Genomic DNA, 19,114 nt, shown 5'->3' on the forward strand with positions numbered 1-19,114 from the left:
TGAAAATCTGATATAATTACAGAGAATTTTAGGTAATAATACAGATATTTTAAAGCCCCGCAGAAGTGGTAATAATTACCTATTTCATTGGTTGAAAAGTTATAAATTGTTCAACGTTATGTGAATTGAAAAATACGTTTAACCAATATCAACTAGGATTAACCCATGTATTTATATTAAAAATTCAATAAAATTAGCTTCGCTTGCTTAATACTATAGTAAAGTTTAGAATTTGTTTTCATAGTTTTTATAGTAATCCGAAAAATCTGCAACAAGATAAATCGAGTCCTTAGAACAGAAAATAACTCACAACTTCCAAGCCCATAAAATTACCGCTATGTCTAAGGTCCCAATTTTTTTTACTTTTGCGTCGAAAGAAGTATCATGACCGAAAAGAAACTGCTATTATTTGAGAGAACCAACTCTAGATCATACCAAAGTCACAATAAAATAGGTTAACATTGACTGTCCGACGGTTATGGTGAAACCGTACATGGAATTCCTCGTACAAGCTGAAAAATAAATGCAGTTTGATGTTGAACTTTCGAATTGACGTGAAAAATTATTCTGGTGTAGTAATCCACACTCCGTGCAGAAATTGAACCAGTCTTCTTGACTTCTAGACAAAGTTCGATGAGTATTGATTGGCCGGATCGAAATCGGCAAAGACGGACCTGATGCTGGTCAAATTTCTTCCGGGTAAAGTAGCCAAATCTTGTCAAAGTTCGTCAAGGTCTCGAGTTCGTCAAATCTCAACTTGGCACTGGTCAGGTTTTATTTAGAACTTCTGATTAGGGCGAACTAGGGAAAGCCTGACTTTTCACAAGCCAAATTTCTCTTGAATCTACTTACCAAGGCAAACTAGACAAAGCCTGACTTTTGGCATCGGCCATGTTTATCTGATTTTGACTAACATGACACATTACAAGTACCAAGAGCAGTTACCAAAAGTCATTGAAGTCGTTGGCGTTCTTGTGATAAAAGCATCAGATGATTTCTGATAAGGTGAGATCATCCAGTTCTAAACTCGTACGAAATATTATTTCACAGTATATTATTTCTATGGATATCTGGCTACAGATTTAAGTTACTCATTTGTAGTAGCATTCCCTTTCCACCTGCATCAAACCTGAGAAATTTGTTACGTAATTTAAAAATCTAATCCGATGATTCGTTTTCCAAAGTCTGATTAGGTGGGGCTTCACCAGCCCTACTGGTAAACGCCCGATCAGGACTTATTCAAAGATTTTGATCACTGCCGGGTCAGGTTCATGTTAGAACGTTACGTTACATTCGTCATTCGAGCTCGATAGTTTTCGTGTCCATTATCTGGCTCGAAACAAGGAAAATTTGACAGGTTCTGGCCAGTGCCTATTTAAAATTTCTACACGAGACCTGTTTTCTCACAACGAAAAGGGTGTGCTAAGATTCACGTAAGGTGTACCTAAAAGATGAACCTGCCGTCGCGGCAAAAGGATTAGTGAACAGTTCATATCTCCGTTTATTGGAGTGCTATATGACTGTAATCAGAGCATAAGTATTGTTTCAGACAATTGGAATAGTAATGGGCATGTTTCTGCGATAAATCTATGATCTGCTTACCATACCATAGATGTACCTATGTATGCGGAACTTTTGTAGAACAACATCTACCCATTTTTTCCTTGGTCGCTTTTGTAGCCAATGGAATTAGTACGAAGGTTACGAGATCACGAGGATCACTCAACAAAACCGAATCCATACGGCAGCATTATATGGGGTACGAGTTGAGGGCAATTAGATAGATTACAGATAAGAAATCTATTATCGGTACTCACTGGCAAATCGGGGGTCGTTAGTGGCCGGTGGCGCGGGCGCGTACCATGGATGATGATGAGAAGACCTCATGGGGTCGGAGGCGGTGGCGCCTCCGCCGACGCCGCCGGGTCCGGCGTGATGATAGGGTGATAATTCTGCGGCACAGTACTGATATTGCGAAGTGAGCTGCATGGTCGCGTAAGGATTGCCCATTGCTCCCATACCACCGTTACCACCAGCACCCCCCAACGGAGGACCGGGCGTCGATCCGCCGGGAGTGGATCCGCCGTGGAGCGGCGGACTTCCGCTGCTAGCGCTGGAGCTTCCGGCGTTTCCGGCGACGCGGCCGCCGCAGGCGTTTGTGTAGGGTGAACTCTGAGGGTGGGTGACGACCCCGACGCCGACTGCCGCTGCCGCCGCAGCAAGTTCCAGCTTCCTGTAGGACTCCTCGATCGGGCTGAGAATGTCGGTTACGCTGAATGGTGTCGTGTGCGCGCCACCGCCTGTCTGAACGTGGGACTGGTGCTGTTTTGGGGACAAACTCATAGCCAGGTCGACACCGTTCAGGTCCGGCAGCAGGCCGGCCTGCTCCAGCTGCGTCTGCTGCTGATGGTGCTGGTGGTAAGAAGCCGCGTTGTTGTTCCCTTGGCCACCGCCACCACCACCTCCACTACCGCTCATTTCCGAGACTCGTTCCGCTCGTTCAACTGTTTACCAGCGGCCCCGCAAATCCGAGCTCACACCTCACAATTCCAAAACACGAATAAGTACGGACACTAGCTCCGGCTAAATACTCAATTCCCGACGCATCGCCCAAGCTGCACGCCTGGCTTTCGACCTATCTCACGTTCGTATCACCGAGTCGTGATCAACTTTCCACATTTCTAACACTGTGACGGTTTGGCAGAACCTTCGGGAATTCACGTCAAATACCGCGCACTAGTACTTATACAAGTTAATTTATATAATTTGATGACAGTAGGTGACAGACACTTCGAGATCACTTTGTTCACAGCTGCTGAAGTCGAAACCGCGCACTTAAACTCCACACCAGCGTGTACGTTGATCTTCGGTTAATCCCGGAATTCACTGCAGTTTCGAAGTAGATCGAGTCTCGCGTTCGAGGAGGACCGACATCCGGAATTAAGCGACGACATGATCGGAGAAGGTCAACGAAAGTAAAAACAATTGCAGAAATATAGACAACGGTCAGACGGGGTTAATTGGTGGAGGTGATGAGGAGTGGCCGGCGGCCGGCCGGCGGCCGACTGAAAACTCCTGTGGAGTCTTTTAGTCCTTGGACTCGCGGTTCGGGGGCCGTGCAGTGGTAGAGATGTAGTAGACCCAACTTTGCTCTCAGCGGAGGATATACACGTTGGCCAGAGAAGCTGAGGGCTATGGATGGATGGTCCTATGGTCGGATGGATAGATGAATGGAGGACTGTTGGGCTTGCACTCTCCGCGGTGGAGAGGTCCTCACGACTCCTCTCACAACCGCTTATAGAAACCACTCGACCGTCTCGTATAAGGTCGTCGTCGCTCGGCGGCCCGGCCCAGGCGCTTCGGGAACCAGTAGATGATGCGATGAGTACCCACTACCGAGAAGTGCCCCTGGTACCAAGAGTCGAGTTCTTCCCCCTTCCGCGCGACGCCGGGACTCGGGAGAGGTCCTTCTCGTTCGAGAGGTGCCCCCGGGATTCCCACCATTCCCACCACCGCCAATCCCGCCCGTCGGCCGATGGCATTGGCTGGTGGTGAGTGACGCCACGCTCCGCTTCTCGGTTCGCCGCTCACCATAGGCGGACGGAACTCCCTGCGGCCGAGTGGCAGCCAATGGGCGAGAAGCTCCGCCCTTAGGGAGCGGAGTTTGCAGCCGATCGCCATGGCCACCCACGGCTCTGCTTGGCCCGGACGCCGGAGTGCAGCCCACTGCAAAATTACTGGCTGCGCGGAACGAGGCGCGCCGAAATCGACTCTCTCCCGCCGCTGGATCCCCCTGCCGATACCCTCGAGGTTTGACTGCTGCAGCGATGCTTGACTCGCGCAGCGCACTCCCGGGGATTATGGGAAATTTACGGGTGGACGCTTCGCGACGCGGTGGTGCCGGAGTCTTTGGCCAGACTGTACCCACCCTTCGCCGATTATACCGCGAGCCTCGTAACGGTGCTAGGAGTCCTATGCAGGCGTTCTGACCCTGACCCACGCACCTACATGCCCGTAACTTGAGGTTGTGTGGTAATACGTTTTGGAATTCGGATGCGTAATGACAATGTGCACAGTCTGTGGCAGAGAATCAGGATTATGGATTTCAGGGAGGAGCGACGGGAAATTACCTGTGTGGCTTAAGGACGAATGTGCTCCACTGTGCGAATCAAAAGTTATGAAAATAGGGCAATCCGTTTGCAGAATCTCCGGTAACGCGAATTGCTACAATGATTGTGAACACGAATGAAACAGCATCTTCATATCATGTAACTGAAATGAATGTTAGTATGAGGAAATTCTATTAAACCAGGCCAAGACATTATCCACAATTAAAGAAAAAGGTTTTATAATTATATCGTTCAAAGTGATTAAACTCTAGTATTTTTATCTGATTTTAATGGTAATCTCCGGAGGCTTCTATGCCATGTACCTACCTAGAGTCTATGGTGAACAAAATAAGCTCATAAACATCATACAATCGAATCAAAAATACCAAAGTTCAATCATTTTTAATATTTTATTTGTGAAACAGTTTTTTAAAATGTTGATACCTTCAGCTGGTCTTATACAGAATCCTTATTCGAATAACAAGTGGGATATTGTTTCATCCAAGTTGACTATCATTGCATGGCACTTATAACATAATGATGGAAATTTTGTAAACGGTTTATTTTGATTTTCGAACTTTTGATTCAGACTTCGTGGCCCATTCATCTTAACGATTCAGAAGATGTTTTCAAAACATTCTCCATTTCGCAAACAAAGAGAGAGATATTTTATGCACACCATTTCTAATTCTGCGTAATATGTATTAATACCTATGTGCAAAGTAATATAGGTACACCAATGAGGGTGAATTCATAACGACCAAAAATCGTATGATGTACATTGCGTATTTTCAAACTTTGTTTGCAGCGTTGTACCTAAGAAGCACTGCATAACCTGATTTAGTACTATAAAACTGTACAAAGGAAAAATTTAGAATTTCAATGCACATGAGGATTATTATAGCTTTGTTACACGGAAAAAGAATTCACGTGGAAAAATATTCGACATTCCATATTTAATGAATTTAGTTATAATGTGAAACATATTAGCAGCCTGTACAATCCAATTTCCATCAAATATATTGTTATTATCCATAGAAAATCTATTACTACACAAGTCACAATATCATTGTATGGTGTGTACAAAACAAGAATTTCGAATGTTATTTACTAGAAATTCGGGTCAAGCTGAAATTAAGTATTTAGGGATTAAAAGCGTCCTAGTTCGAACTATTTTTTCTCCTCTTTAATGTAATAGAATATTCAAATATCTAGTAGATGCAGAATTGCTCTTATTGAAACGATGTAAATATGAACTTGTATAGACGTAATGGCTCACGCGAAGGCGGATTGAACGAAAGGTTTGCCGGGCGACGTTTCGGTATACATATAATATAAGTAAACGTACTTTCATTTCCAATATTTGTCCTTCGTGCGGACTCCCTGATTTCTTTTTATCTTTTTTTGGCAATATCGTCAACCTATTTGTTCGATTTGCCAAATCGAAGCAATTCGAAGTGATAGTTCACAACAGTGACTCTCATTTGAAAATAAACCCCATGACCGTGGCTTTAAAATTTTGCTTCAAAACAAACAACTGCTCGAGTCATTTCAGGTTGTCGAGTCTACCATGTCAAAGTAATAGGGAAGCTTTGAACATAAATAAAACACATTATTTTTACAATTTAAATATTGTATTAATTAGATATGTTATCTTTAGCAATCAGTCCTACAATAGGCATTCAAGGTTAGATCAATATTCGTTATAAAAATTAAAAAATCGAAAAAGGACATATACATGGTTTAACCCGACTAGACTGGCTCTGTAGGGCAATATGGGAAACGCTAGTGGGGATAGTTTCTCACCATCCTAAAACAAGAGGTATTCAATATTTAGTATAATATTTAGTATACAGTGACATACAGACAAATGGATGCAAATTCACGGTATCTCTGTATTTGGTCTACGAATATGGCATGGTTAAAGATGGGGTATCGATTATAGCATTGTCCCGACTTGCCCCAGCAGCTAATTTAAAATAAAAACAAGAATTGTGACAGAAATACACGCGGTAATTGAAAAATCATGTTCTCACTTGCTGATGCACTAATTTCTGCTGACATTAACACCTATGTTCAAATTATTATGTTAAAATATTACATCAATGTTACATAAACTATTTAGAGGGAACATTATAGAAAAAACGATAAATTTTCGTATTTTTGTGTTACGGCAGGAGCGTGTCCATGATTTATAATGCGACTCGGCGATTTGTGGCGGCCGGTGAAAGACACTAAACGTTGCTTACTCTTTCATGATTGATGCATTGTCTTACGTAATTTGACGTCTGTCCTGTTTTGCCCCCGCCCCCGTATTACCCCGCCCACCACTATCTGTATCCTGAAAATACAGTTAGTGTGTATGTTGTATATTATTTACCGTAAAGTAATTTTGCATGTTTACTTACTTTTCAATCTCAAAAATAAGCAGCTCCATTTATTTGGGTTCATTTTATAATCTCTTGGCTACAGTCACAATATTCTTCTCAATTACGTCAATCCATCTGCATGATATACTATCAGAAACAGATTCAAGACAAAACTCGATTTATTGATATTTGAAAAAAGATCCAATTTAAAGCGGATCAATAAGTTCAATTATACCGGCATTAAGCTCTGTGAGTATAAATCAATAGAAATTTGTTGGTATCATCAGCGAATTCTCATTGATTTGCGCAGATGAATACCATTGGAAGGCTGGAAATATTAGTGGCAAGTAATAGTGAGTTCCATGTATCTTATGGGATCTTGTCGGACGAGGAGTTACCTACAGTTATTAGTTCGTTTGATACGGTACGACTTTTTGTAGGGATTAATTGGTAATTGCGGGAAACTTTCATATCCCCAGATCAACGGAAGGTATAAAAATATCCCCAGAAGTAAGCCGCGTTACCATTCCTCCATTCCTAGTGCTGCGTCAAATCACTAGACAGATGTTAGTAATATCTAGTAAGTTACTAAACTGCTCTTACTTTTTGCTATGCATGAAATCCCACCTTAAATCTGTGGTTTCCCTGTCTCGCCGCTTCGGTCGGATTTGGATAATTTCGGATACTGTCAGTGTTCTTACCCATTCTTACCCATCTACTTACTCCGTGTAAACGAGGCAGGTGCCGGTGTGATGCACCGGTCGTTACAGTGCATAGAAAAACAATTGATTTGAACTTGTGGATTATTCCAGACATGCTCCGAAGACTTCTTTTCAGCTGAAATTGAAGCAAACTAGTTTCGTTGAAAAAAGTTGTGCCAATACGTTGTCATTACTTGTCGAAAGTTGGGCGCGCTATTTGAAACACGGTTGGAGATGACGTATAGTAATTAACACACTTCAGTCAACGACGCATATAACAATTAATATGCATTATATGAAATAAAACTTTTCTTATAATACTAGATTTTCAATTTCCCCGAATGTAAGCATAAATAGAATGTATTGATTCGACGACGTGTGTTGATGCGCAACATTCTGCTCTCGCATTGATGTGCATTTTCACGGGCGACAAATTGTTGCTGCTGTGTTTCGGTGTCTATAAAAATCCAGCCTTATTAAAGGTACTGTAAATCATCCCAATCAATGGAGTTCAATCGATTTGCATATGCGTAGTCAGTCAATCAGCCTGTCTATATTTGCCAAGTGAGCCATATTTAGTTTCAAAAGACCTCTTTTATCTTCGTAATACGTCAATTCTACATAATGAAACCAAAGTCTCGTAACTTGCACTGGATCGTCTACACCTTTATATTTTTAATTAACGGGCCTCAACAAAGGACATAAGACACATTCTTATTGTGCAATGAAACTTTTCAACAACCTGCCATTAGAAGCTAAGGAAGCATTACTGAGCGAAGACATGAAAATTAATAAGAAACTATTGAGATACTGTATTTTTGTATATTTCTAAGATGAAACGTATATATCTTCAAGAAAATTATTGTACCGTTACTGCTTCTGAAACATTTAATTTCGATAAAATTTATAAATTTGTAAGTGTATAATTTTATTAATACGTATTTCTAGGCCTGTTCACAGACAAATGTCTCAACAGGACATATGGATATCTCATATTTATATGTATTTGTATTTTACTCCTAGAATAAACTATCTACCTATATTTGCATAATTTAATGGAAACTTACTGCTGCCAAACTCTTAGCATCATATTGCTTATCCATGATACTTATTTCGTTTCCAGTAAAACCATTGGACGAAATGACTCAGTATAGGAAACTAACTTAAACTAAAACTTCAAACCTTTTGATTGAAACAGATAAGTCACCGTTTTTCATTGGCCGAACCGGAGAAAATTATCCAGGATATGAAAAACCATTACGCATCGTTTTGTTCATTTATCGTTACTATCATTATTATTATTATTATTCCTTCGAATTCTCTTTAATTTTACATGTTATTTTATATACACATCTTACACGATTCAGTTCGAATACTTAAATACCTGGTGTAACACGACCCTTGCGACAGACAAATATGAAACTTAAGAATAAAAGATGGGACTAGCCCTGAGCTATAGAAATATTTTTAAAAGTTGGACCATTCCAAGCAACTGCGATACAGTAATGCTGCAACAATTGAACGAGGAGCTCTTGTTCATCCAACATTTCTATTCGCTCTATCCGTGTTCGCTCCGAAGATAGCAGAGAATCATAAACTTCAACCATCGTCCAGGCGTCGGAACCGTCCCAACCGTTTATTGTAAATCTGTAATCAAGCATTTCGTCTGTTATTTGGAGTATATCATATTTTGATAATTCGAAACTGCCAATGAATGGCAAAATTTATTTTAGGGAATAGTATCGAAATTGCACAATGAAATTGATATTGGATTACTCAACTATAGATGGGAGATAATAGGTACACACACCAAGAGCGAGTCACCAAAAGGGCACAACTCTGCCATCAAGTCAAGGATGTGTCAACAAATTCAATACAGGAGCTCCATAAGGACGGAAAATTGGAAAGCATTCGATCAGAAAATAAGTAGCATAGTATGAGCCGGTTCATATTTAAAATGAACGTTCAAAACTTCAAGCATACGTCGCATCTTTCTTCACTTCTCGCATAAATTATACTCGCCAATAATCACAGGATCTTTTGCTTCATCTTGAGAAGCCATTAGGTTGCGTATCTCTTTCCATTGTATCGCGCAGCTGCTTTCGTTACTGGCTATCACCATTCTAGACAGCCTAGATCCATCATCGCTTCATCATCCATTATTTCTTACTCAACTCAGTCATTCAGTATGGCAATAATTCATCTGTGACAATTACTTGCACTTGCACTAAATTTCGCCACACTACTTTACTATTTGTGCATCACTTATTTGTGTTTTTGATTCCTATTTTATGGTATTCCTTAATATCTCATCATTGTGTTTTTTTTATATTAAATCACACATTTCAAGCGTGATATGTCATCAGTTCATCATTAATGATTGAGCATACACTCGTAATGTGTAAAGTGTATAAAGCAAAGTTGATGCAAATGTAGATTTAAGGGAGCGAATTATGGTTGTTGGAGTTCAAGTCAGCATTGAACATGAATAATAATAGTTGGGTTTCCAAGAAATAGTATTAATATTGACTTACGAATGGTACAAACAAAAGATTCGCGTTTCAACAGAGAATACCTCATATATGCAGTAGTTCAGCTATTTCGATGTACATTAATAGTTTCATTATGTTTTGGCTAACTATAAGTACAACATCCATCTTCGGAGGTCTTTTGCAAAATAATTCAGAACTGAATTTTACAATATTTATGTTTTGGTGCTAGTCAATATGCTCGAATAGATTGTTACTGATATCTCTGCCCATTCTGTAGTTGGTTTTTGGCACTCGTTAGTGTTTCTTGTTTCTACTTTCGCCAAACGTGTCGTGTTTTCATTTCATTCAAATTTTCATGAATTACTATCCCTAATCGAATGACAGGGTTAAGAGTAAACTTTTATTGCTCTGCTACTTACAAATTGTTGTCCAATTCAAAAATCACCGGTTAGCATTTATGTTGACGACACATTATCACCGTTTTCGGCCGCCAAAATATCCAAATTAGTCACTTCTCCACAAGAAACCCAACTGTAATCATCTTAAATGCGAGAAGAAATGATTATTTGTGAGTAGAAATAATACATAACTCGACTAGACCATGTAATAGGAATAGTAGGAGCAATTTTCATTTAAAAAAAAAACACTTTGAAATAATAATATTTAACGAGTTTGAATTATGCAAAATAAGGATAATCAACATTGATTGATACAAAAATAAAAAAAAAAATTGATTTTAGCGAAGAACACAGTGAACACACTCCTAAAAATGTTATTAAAAATCAAAGCTAACACTGCAGAACAATAAAGTTATGAGATTTTTTTGCGGAATTGCTTTGCAATTGATCTGAAGATGGCCATGGTTATTAGCTGAAATTTTTTAACTTTGACGCATTATTATTTACTGATTGCATAGACCTTTATTCGCATATCGATTAGTTGAGGAATTAGTAGCTGATTATACAAATTATCCCACCGTTATAGTTGTCACAATTTTCATTTTCACAGCATACTACATCAGTTTCGTTTTGCAGTACACGTACACACCCACATATATGCGTAGACTAAATTCTCGGTTATTAGAATTTGGTTGAAGATGAGGAGTTTATATTTCAGCAGCTTTTGCAATCATTTTGTTTGGCCTGGAATGACATTTGATATCCAACGACCTCTGAAAGTCTGTCTAGAGACGAAATAAAATTTCAAGTGTGTCTACCAGAGGCTATTTTGATTTTCCACCTAAGTTCGAGGCCGCTTCAGGAATATCGTAAAAATCAATGTTTTCCTCGATAATGCAAACTAACATTGTCTGACGTTATTTCACGCCAAACATATTTGCCATGAAAATAATGTTTTTTATCTATCAATGATACATACAAAAAGAACCGACCAAGTGTAAGGGAGAGACCTGACCGATTGATCAGATTTCTCCAGCTGAAAAAATTAAAGCTAACAAATGGAGATTGCACAGTCGGACTATGGGGAATATGAATTTGCCCAAAACCTAATAATAATGGCAGTGAAGAAAAATGTACGAAAAGTTGAAGAATTTGTTCGAAAACAGCCTTCTCAGATTACATCGAAAAAAATGCATTCAAAAAGAATCTCCTGATATGGATTTCTTTGGGTTAAATATACAAAAAACTATATGGTTCTTGTGTTAATCATTATTTCACCTTCTAACTAAAATGTGCTTATTACAAAGTAACGAGGAACGGAATTTTTTAGATAGACAATGTTAAACTTGCTGTCTACCCTTGGAATTTATCTTTATTTTTATAATAAGAAAGAATTGAAATCGACTGCAACAAAATCCTGAAGATCGTTTATGACAGTATTTTTAGATTACGCTTTAGTTTTGATTACGATGATTTCTGTGATGGTGATATTTTTTATCACAGATATTCCATATCAATGTGGTTCCACTACCATTTGCTGATTTCTGACAGTCAAAATATAATTTTGGGGTATCTAGCGTTAATGGCATACCAAATTCCCTGACATTTTCCAGTGTTCCTGACAAAAATTTTGATTCCATCCAAGGCACATGTTATCAGTTTCATAGAAATTTCATGACGCTGGATACTCTGAATTATTAAGACATATTATTTCGGCAAAGTCGCGACAATTCATGTCACAGTATTGTCTTGTACCCATTACATTCTCATTTCAATCGCTATTTAGAATCGTCCTCCATATTTATACACACTAGCGTGCACTGTTTACCTGCTCTTCTCTACCTCAGAGCTAGCAGCTTGCCTGTGTTACACCTTGCAACAGCTCAGTTAAATATTTCAGGTATATTGTATCATCTATGTATTCTTTCGATTATGTAAAGCCTCAGTTGTTGTACTGATCTCTCATGATACAGATCGTATCGCTTTCTTGATTAAAGTACGTTGTATCACTGTTTTATCAATCATGAGGACTCTTTAATTATCCTCTTGCTCACTGATTCCAGTCTTTTCTCCACTATTAACATCTAGCTCTCCAAACAAATATCGACTGAACATTTAATAAAGACATCAACCTTTTCGCCTTTCAGCTACGCTAGAATCTTTTATTCACCTTTTTTGCTGACTTTCTAAGCTTTCACAGTCCTCGACTCCAGCCAGAAGACAACCGCGACCTCGTAGATTTGAGAGCATAACTTCTCCAAATTTATCCTTCATATTGACTTGTTCATAATTGATGAACAGTGCATCGTAAAACTTTTTTCCTATCCATTGGAGCAGAGTAGATGTTGCGTTTTTGTCAACATAAACGAGCACACACTCAGCGAGAAACAACGTCGGCAAACTGAAGTCCACTTCGGCTTGAGCAAGCTTGTTTGCCAGCTCCGATATGTTTCTCAAATCGATACCCATCAGGTGATAATTAGCTGCATGCAAATCTGTTGCTGAGAAACTTATTTCACCATCTGAAAAAATAAACAAGTAAATTATTATTAGCACTTTAGTGTTAGTAACTTATGAACTTGTTGCTGAACAAGTTTTTTATTACATACCTTCAGTATTGAGTCTATCTATGAGCTGCTTATGTCTCTTGATGTGGTAACATTTTCTCGATGTGACGCTCGGAAAATCAAGTTCTATAAAATTCTGCGGACTATTTCCGGCGTCTCTCAGTTTCCAGTAGAGCGTATCAAATCCAGAACCCAAATTAATTATTTGACTCTTCTCTCCAGACATCTGTCCAACAATTGTAAAAATTTATGGTTGCATTTTCATTATTGCTAATTTTATAGTGTACTGTGATATTCTTCGACCAAATATTCAACGATTAATTAGTTCTTTTTTCTAATTATAAGTTTGATAAATTATCTGGAATTAAAGTAGGTACATAAAAACAACGAAGTTCAAGTTAGCAACTCTAGAATTACTTTGAAAGAGATAACTTTGCAAAATATGATTATGTGTTCCTCTATTATTGTTCACAGAATTTAAAACAATTCCAAAGCACTGAAAGAAAGACTTTTTGAAAAATGCATCGTTACATCAGCGTTACGAACTTCAACGCCAACAAAGATATAAAGAAATATTATTCGTACAGTGAAATACTTGTTATTCAGATAAATTGAGTGACATGAGTATTTGGATACTTAAAATGAACGTTCAACAAACAACTTTTATAATAGGAAATTCGAAACACTGTCTGGTAATAGAACCGGATATGGGAACTGCAATATAATGTAGTTGCAAAAGATAACTATCAAACAATTATTGAATGGACATTTTACGTGATGCTTTGATCAAAGAGCATCTGTAACAATTGCCCATTTTGAGCTCTGCGCCAAATTTTCTGGAACAAGGGCCAAATGATACCTTATAATACTCTAATACTCAGGAAAAATTTTTAAACAGGAAGACGTGGGGGCGCTAAGTTTGTGAAATCTCCATATATTTGGTAAGACAGCTACACAAAAAAAAAGTCAGATTCGGAAGAGCAACTATGATATTCTCATGTATTTTTCGATGTTGAATCCTAATTTCACGCCAAACATATCCGTATACCCACAAAATACTTCAATAAAGCCAAAAACATCGCCTAAAATAAAATTGAATCATTTTAGGAGTATATGGATATTTTTTACATCAGATTAGAATTCAGCATTAAAAAATACATGAGAATATCAAGGTCGCTTTTCCAATCTGAATTTTTTTGTTATGACTGCTTTGCCGAATACATGGAAATTTAACAACTTTGCTCCCCCATACCTACGGAAGCATTTGTATAATCAGACTGAAATTTGTTCCTGAACATAAGGATATCATAAGGTATTATTTGGCCCTTGTTTTGTAAACATTCGCTCGAACCTGAAAATGGGCAATAAGTGCCTTAATCTTGCGGAGGCTCTTTATTGGAATCTTTTTGAAATGAATTTGTTTCTACTGCTGTATATATTGAAAAATTGATGTCCATCATAAAGTGTATATAGTGGAGATCGCTTTTGGAATGGAATAAAAGAAATAAACTTCTTCTAATAACAGTCAGGAAAAACTTTGTGAGTGCTGACGAAGAAAATACTAAAAAAATGAAAACAGTGTTTGAAATTGAAGAATAACCAACATGAGCGATGTAAGCAACTCTTATTAAGATGCTTGAAAAAAGATGAGCATAACACAAACCAATTTCCATTCTCATCTGTAGTTTATGACTTGAATATAAATGAAATAAACAATTGTTTTCCATCCTGTTTCTTGCAAGACATTACTCGTTATAGATTCTAGGAATAAAAATTTATGTGACATAATGAGAACAATTGAATTGCTAATGTGACTTTTTATGTGATTTAGCAATTATATAAGTTGTTTAAAATTCGCATTTTCATTGAGATTCAAGTCAATGCGTGATGGATTCTTCACAGTATTACTAAAATTTGTTCAATTTCTAGATCCTGAACAATTATCAGTGAAAGCAATGTTACCAACAAACATGGTTCAGATATGGAATGATCAGTGTCAGACATTAGTCAGGTGATTTAGGTTTGTGGAAATTTGATGTTTTAGGAATGGCGTTTCAAGTGAAAAAGAAAAAAAAGTTAGGAGTTCTTGACAAATTTCCAAATTGATTCGGTTGTCAAGCGTTTTTTTTTTCTCCGCATTATAGAATAATTATCTATAATTGGTTTAAGATTTTTATCATTTTATTTTATCCAACTTGTTCTACACAAAAGAGGATCCATATACTTTAGGAACACTTGTTCAGTTGTTTGCAACGGAAACTGCAGAAAACAGTTTTTATTTTCTAAGAGTATAGCATTTACTGAAAATCGCAATGGTTTCTGAGTATTCTTTCGGTGGAATTTACGGAAAAATGTGAAACAAAAGATCCTGGGTGATAATTTGATGCGGTCGCGAGGGGGAAGAAATTGGCAACGAATTCTGCCAAGGCCAAGCCAAGGGTAAAGTTTGTTTACTTTAATTCTGACTGTCCCATATATTCCCACGAAAGTGGCGCAGCGTGAAATTGGGACAGACGTGACAAACGCTGCGCGGTGAATATTCGAATTGCGCAGCACCGACGATCAGCTGTATGTGCAATATATACCTCTATAAGTTTCTAGGTTATAATGGATACAGTATTGACATGTCAACTGACGAACTGTCAAAAATGGGTGACGGTTGGGTGAAATTATTGGACAGTGATTGTTTTTTTACCGACCTTGAGAAACTTATTGATGAATACTTCGATCCCCTTGACCCTTGCAAAGTAGCCACGATTTATTTCAGGCGCTTTGCGGTTAGTCTGCTTAACGAAAAGCGAAATGAATGGATCCGTCCAGTAGCCGAGCTGTACGGCGCACCTTTTGCACTCACTCGCGTCGTCGTTTGTCGCTTGGACAGCATCTTCGTCTGTTATTTCGTTTAACATCACTGCTGGGGTTGTTCAAAACTTCTAATCAACGACACATTATATGGCGCTCTTTCTCAGTGGCAAGAGCAAACGCTTATGACCAACTGCAACCGACCGCAGAATCAGCCATATTAGTGAATATTGATACCTGCCGGTACCGTTTTTCCCCTGGCGCTTGAGTGCACATTTCTTACGTCCTTGGGCACGCAACTCGCCCCAGAAACGCGATGTCGTCTAGTGGTTGTCTGTCAGGTGGCGTTCGTAGACAAAAGTTGTCTTTCTGGCCAAACCATTAATACGAGTTTAGACAACAAACTATCAATATAATATAATATAATTAATGAAATCGTTTGCAATTGGTCTGTAGATGATTATAGTGCAGTTATAATTTTTCGAGAAAATGAAAAGTTCTACATGTATCTAATCGATAATCATAACATAAGGTTCAATATTTTTAATAAATTCCCTTACATATCGATAAAGCAACGCTTGTGGCGCAATAATTTATTTTTGCAATTGTTTGATAGTTGACCTCTTCATCTGATTCATTAAAATTATAAAATTGCATTAAAATTGGGATTATAACGTCATTGGGCGAGAGCCACCTTCCGCGATTTTCATACGGGATTGTACGTGTGGTTTCGGTTATGCTCCTGTCATGCGTAGACCGAATTTATTCTAACCTTTGGGTTGTGACAGCCCACCTTCCGCGTTACGGACATGCCGTGTCCGTTATTATACACAGCTCAAAAGTTAAAATAAGTTCGGCCCCAGGGGCATGACCGAAACAACACATCATCGCGTACGAAAAACGCGGTAGGTAGCTGTCGTCCAATGATGACGTCATAACCTCAACTTTAATGCAATTTTATAATTTTAATTAATCAGAATAAGCGGTTAACTATCGAATAATTGCAACAAGAAATTATTGCCCTACAAATGATTCTCTATCAATATGTGACGGAATTTATTGGAAATATTGAACTTTGTATACGATTCTCGGCTAAATACATGTACAATTTTTTGTTATTTTCTTTAAAAACATCGGTTCATTATCAAACAGTTCTAATTGCACTACAATCATCTACAGACGAACTGCAAACGATTTCATTAATCGTATTATATTATATTCATGGTTTGTCGGCTGAACTCATTTATTAGCCAAACCGCTAACTTTAATAGGCAATGTGCAGTCAACGAATACCCATCTATATGTTGCCTTTTTCTTGCCTGTAGGATGGTTCCGAGCAGTTCTTGTTTCAATGGCTTGCGCATCCACTGCCGCTTCGGCCATTGAGAATATGCCCCTATATGACGTAATTTACATTTAAAGGCTGAAGCACATAAAACTTCAGAAGCCATATGCAGAATGCAGAACTCATTGAAAATCAACTGCGCATACGCGAGTTTTGTCGGCTTTTCGTGCAGGCCAAATGGTGCAGGCTAGCCATCCCGAATTTCAGCTCTCAAACTGCTTCTGGCGGCGATGGGTGCTTTCCATTTACTGACTCAAATCGACTTGTATCGACTGTATTCCTTTGCCCAGATTGGCCGGTTACACCAGAAATAGCGACACAAGTCGACTTGAGTCAGTAAATGGAAAGCACCCGATGTAGTTGATACGAATTTTCAATGTTAGAATCTTGAATAATTGAGGTAGTGACACTGATATATATATACACTGGATTGGATATTACCGTATACTCTACGTGTAAGCTCGCGTGTCCAATTGAACACTTGAATTTCCGCCATCTTGTACAGAAAGTTGTCACAGAATGCGCGCTAGATTTGAACTGCGTAAAATATGCTATTTAAATCTAACGATATATTCGTCACACAAAAAAGTTTTTGACGAGTAAAATAATGTTTGATACATTAAATGGAGAACAAATCATTTTTTCGAAAGTATATTATTATTTACAATTATATGATGTAAAAGATCATTAAATAATATGACGAAAAACTTGTATTTAAGCGTGATTTTTCTTTATGTTCAAAAGAAGTCCTCAATTCTAAGAAGTTTCCGTCCATTATCCTTTATCCGATGGTGGGCTGAATTCCATACGGATTATTCAAAAATTTGTATAACACTAATTCAACCGTTAGGGAATCCATTTACCATCCATTGGCATCAAAGTGGAGCTTAAGACATGTAAAAAAAAGTTTTGAATTAAATTATATCGAATTGGGTGAGTAAAAACTTTATTCAAAAATATGGAGAATAAAACATTCCTTGCAAATGTTAAGGGATTTTTATAGAGTAGCGTGCGATAAACCACAACCGTAATATAATTAGTAGTATCAATCCACAATCCATTCACACGAAGAAAAAGTTACAAGCACAATCAAAAGAAAATAAAAAAGATATACATATCTGAGCATGCAAATCAGGTACAAATGTGTAGGTGACATATTGGATCTCGTCAGGGGATATAAATGGTTACTGATTGGCCCATACGAGTTGCCGATTTGTGTAATGCCGTATATTCAATCCTGTTTGTCGCAAAGTAGCAATCTTGGTTAAAGCAAACATTCGTAATTCGATATACTCTTTGATGACAGATTTTGTGAGTTGATATACGTGATTAGAAAGCTCATCTGGCGCATCGTCGAAAATGTGAGCATCTAGCTCACTGAATATTAAATTTTCCAACGGATTCTGTAAAAGACTTTTTAAAATCTGCAAACACAAAATACCTGGAAACTGAGGCTCTACTGGAGGGAGACCTTGATTGCAATTTACAGCATGCCTGAACATTTTATCAGCAACAGAAGCAATGTTGATCACTGATTCGCTCGGTACGGCAAGGCGGAACACATCTTTCACGGGAAATCTACACATCGAATTATAATTTAATCCCTGAGTCAATAATACCCGAGTTTTCAATTTCAATTATAATAAGATCGGTTCATAATTCAAATATTGTGAATTTTTACTGACACGATTCGTACGTTATAATACTCGTTAAATATAATTAGTAAATACTTCGTATGCTGACATAACCTCTGCAAGTTATCATTTGCAGAACGCTTCAGCGTTGTATACTCACTTGTGAAATGATCGCCCACAATATTTTGATTGCTTTGTTTTGCAAAAAACGCAGGTACTCATTGTTACCTCAATAATTGTTACTGTAATTTTCCAACACAATCGATTATATACACATGCATATATCACGTATATATTTATATATATCTGAAGTGACAAGAATCTGTACAAAATGGCTACCGTTCAATTGGCGTGACGGCACCACGCTTAAATCCAATCCAGTGTATATATATATCAGTGGGTAGTGACTCCGAAAAGTTTAGGAAGCGTTTGTTATTGGGTTGGAAAATTCATTCTTCAAATAGCGGTCGGAATTTAATACTTATGTTGTTTAAAAATTCAAACGTACACATTTTTTGTAGGCTAGCCTCCTGCATCGCAGACAAAAATATCACTACAAATATCGCTGCGGGAAGATTTCGCTAACCAATGAGATTGAATTATTTGGCGCATGCGCAATTGATTTTCAAGTTTCAGGAGATTGACCCGGTATACCACTGATCTCTACTAGTGATCTGTTAGGACGTCACATAGGGGA

At 38.1% G+C, this 19,114-nt stretch overlaps 2 protein-coding genes across 2 annotated transcripts in view; both read right to left on the minus strand.

Moving 5' to 3' along the window:
* LOC124304994 (homeobox protein Nkx-2.4-like) overlaps positions 1-3,407 on the minus strand; it is a 42,287-nt gene extending 38,880 nt beyond the window's left edge. The window contains exon 1 of the mRNA XM_046763887.1: positions 1,818-3,407. Coding sequence (XP_046619843.1) covers positions 1,818-2,478 — 661 coding nt within the window. The 5' untranslated portion in view covers positions 2,479-3,407. The remainder of the gene's footprint in view (positions 1-1,817) is intronic.
* Positions 3,408-8,446: 5,039 nt separating this feature from the next.
* Positions 8,447-15,670, minus strand: LOC124306355 (leucine carboxyl methyltransferase 1). The gene is made up of 4 exons (XM_046766962.1): positions 15,336-15,670; positions 12,679-12,862; positions 12,240-12,591; positions 8,447-8,826 (listed from the first exon to the last, which is right to left on the minus strand). Exons 1-4 carry the CDS (start codon positions 15,543-15,545, stop codon positions 8,622-8,624), a joined length of 951 nt encoding a protein of 316 aa, XP_046622918.1. The 5' UTR covers positions 15,546-15,670; the 3' UTR covers positions 8,447-8,621.
* Between the last annotated feature and the right edge of the window lie 3,444 nt (positions 15,671-19,114).

This window comes from Neodiprion virginianus, chromosome 5 (genome assembly GCF_021901495.1).
Source record: "Neodiprion virginianus isolate iyNeoVirg1 chromosome 5, iyNeoVirg1.1, whole genome shotgun sequence".
NCBI lineage: Eukaryota > Metazoa > Arthropoda > Insecta > Hymenoptera > Diprionidae > Neodiprion > Neodiprion virginianus.

What these genes read in the sequence shown, in the direction of transcription:
- LOC124306355 (XM_046766962.1), bottom strand. Translation starts at nt 15,545, where the DNA reads ATGTTAAACGAAATAACAGACGAAGATGCTGTCCAAGCGACAAACGAC. An exon ending in TCATCAATAAGTTTCTCAAG is followed by an intron (nt 12,863 to 15,335) that starts GTCGGTAAAAAA and finishes ATTGTTGGACAG; the next exon opens with ATGTCTGGAGAGAAGAGTCA. An exon ending in AGATAGACTCAATACTGAAG is followed by an intron (nt 12,592 to 12,678) that starts GTATGTAATAAA and finishes TTATTTTTTCAG; the next exon opens with ATGGTGAAATAAGTTTCTCA.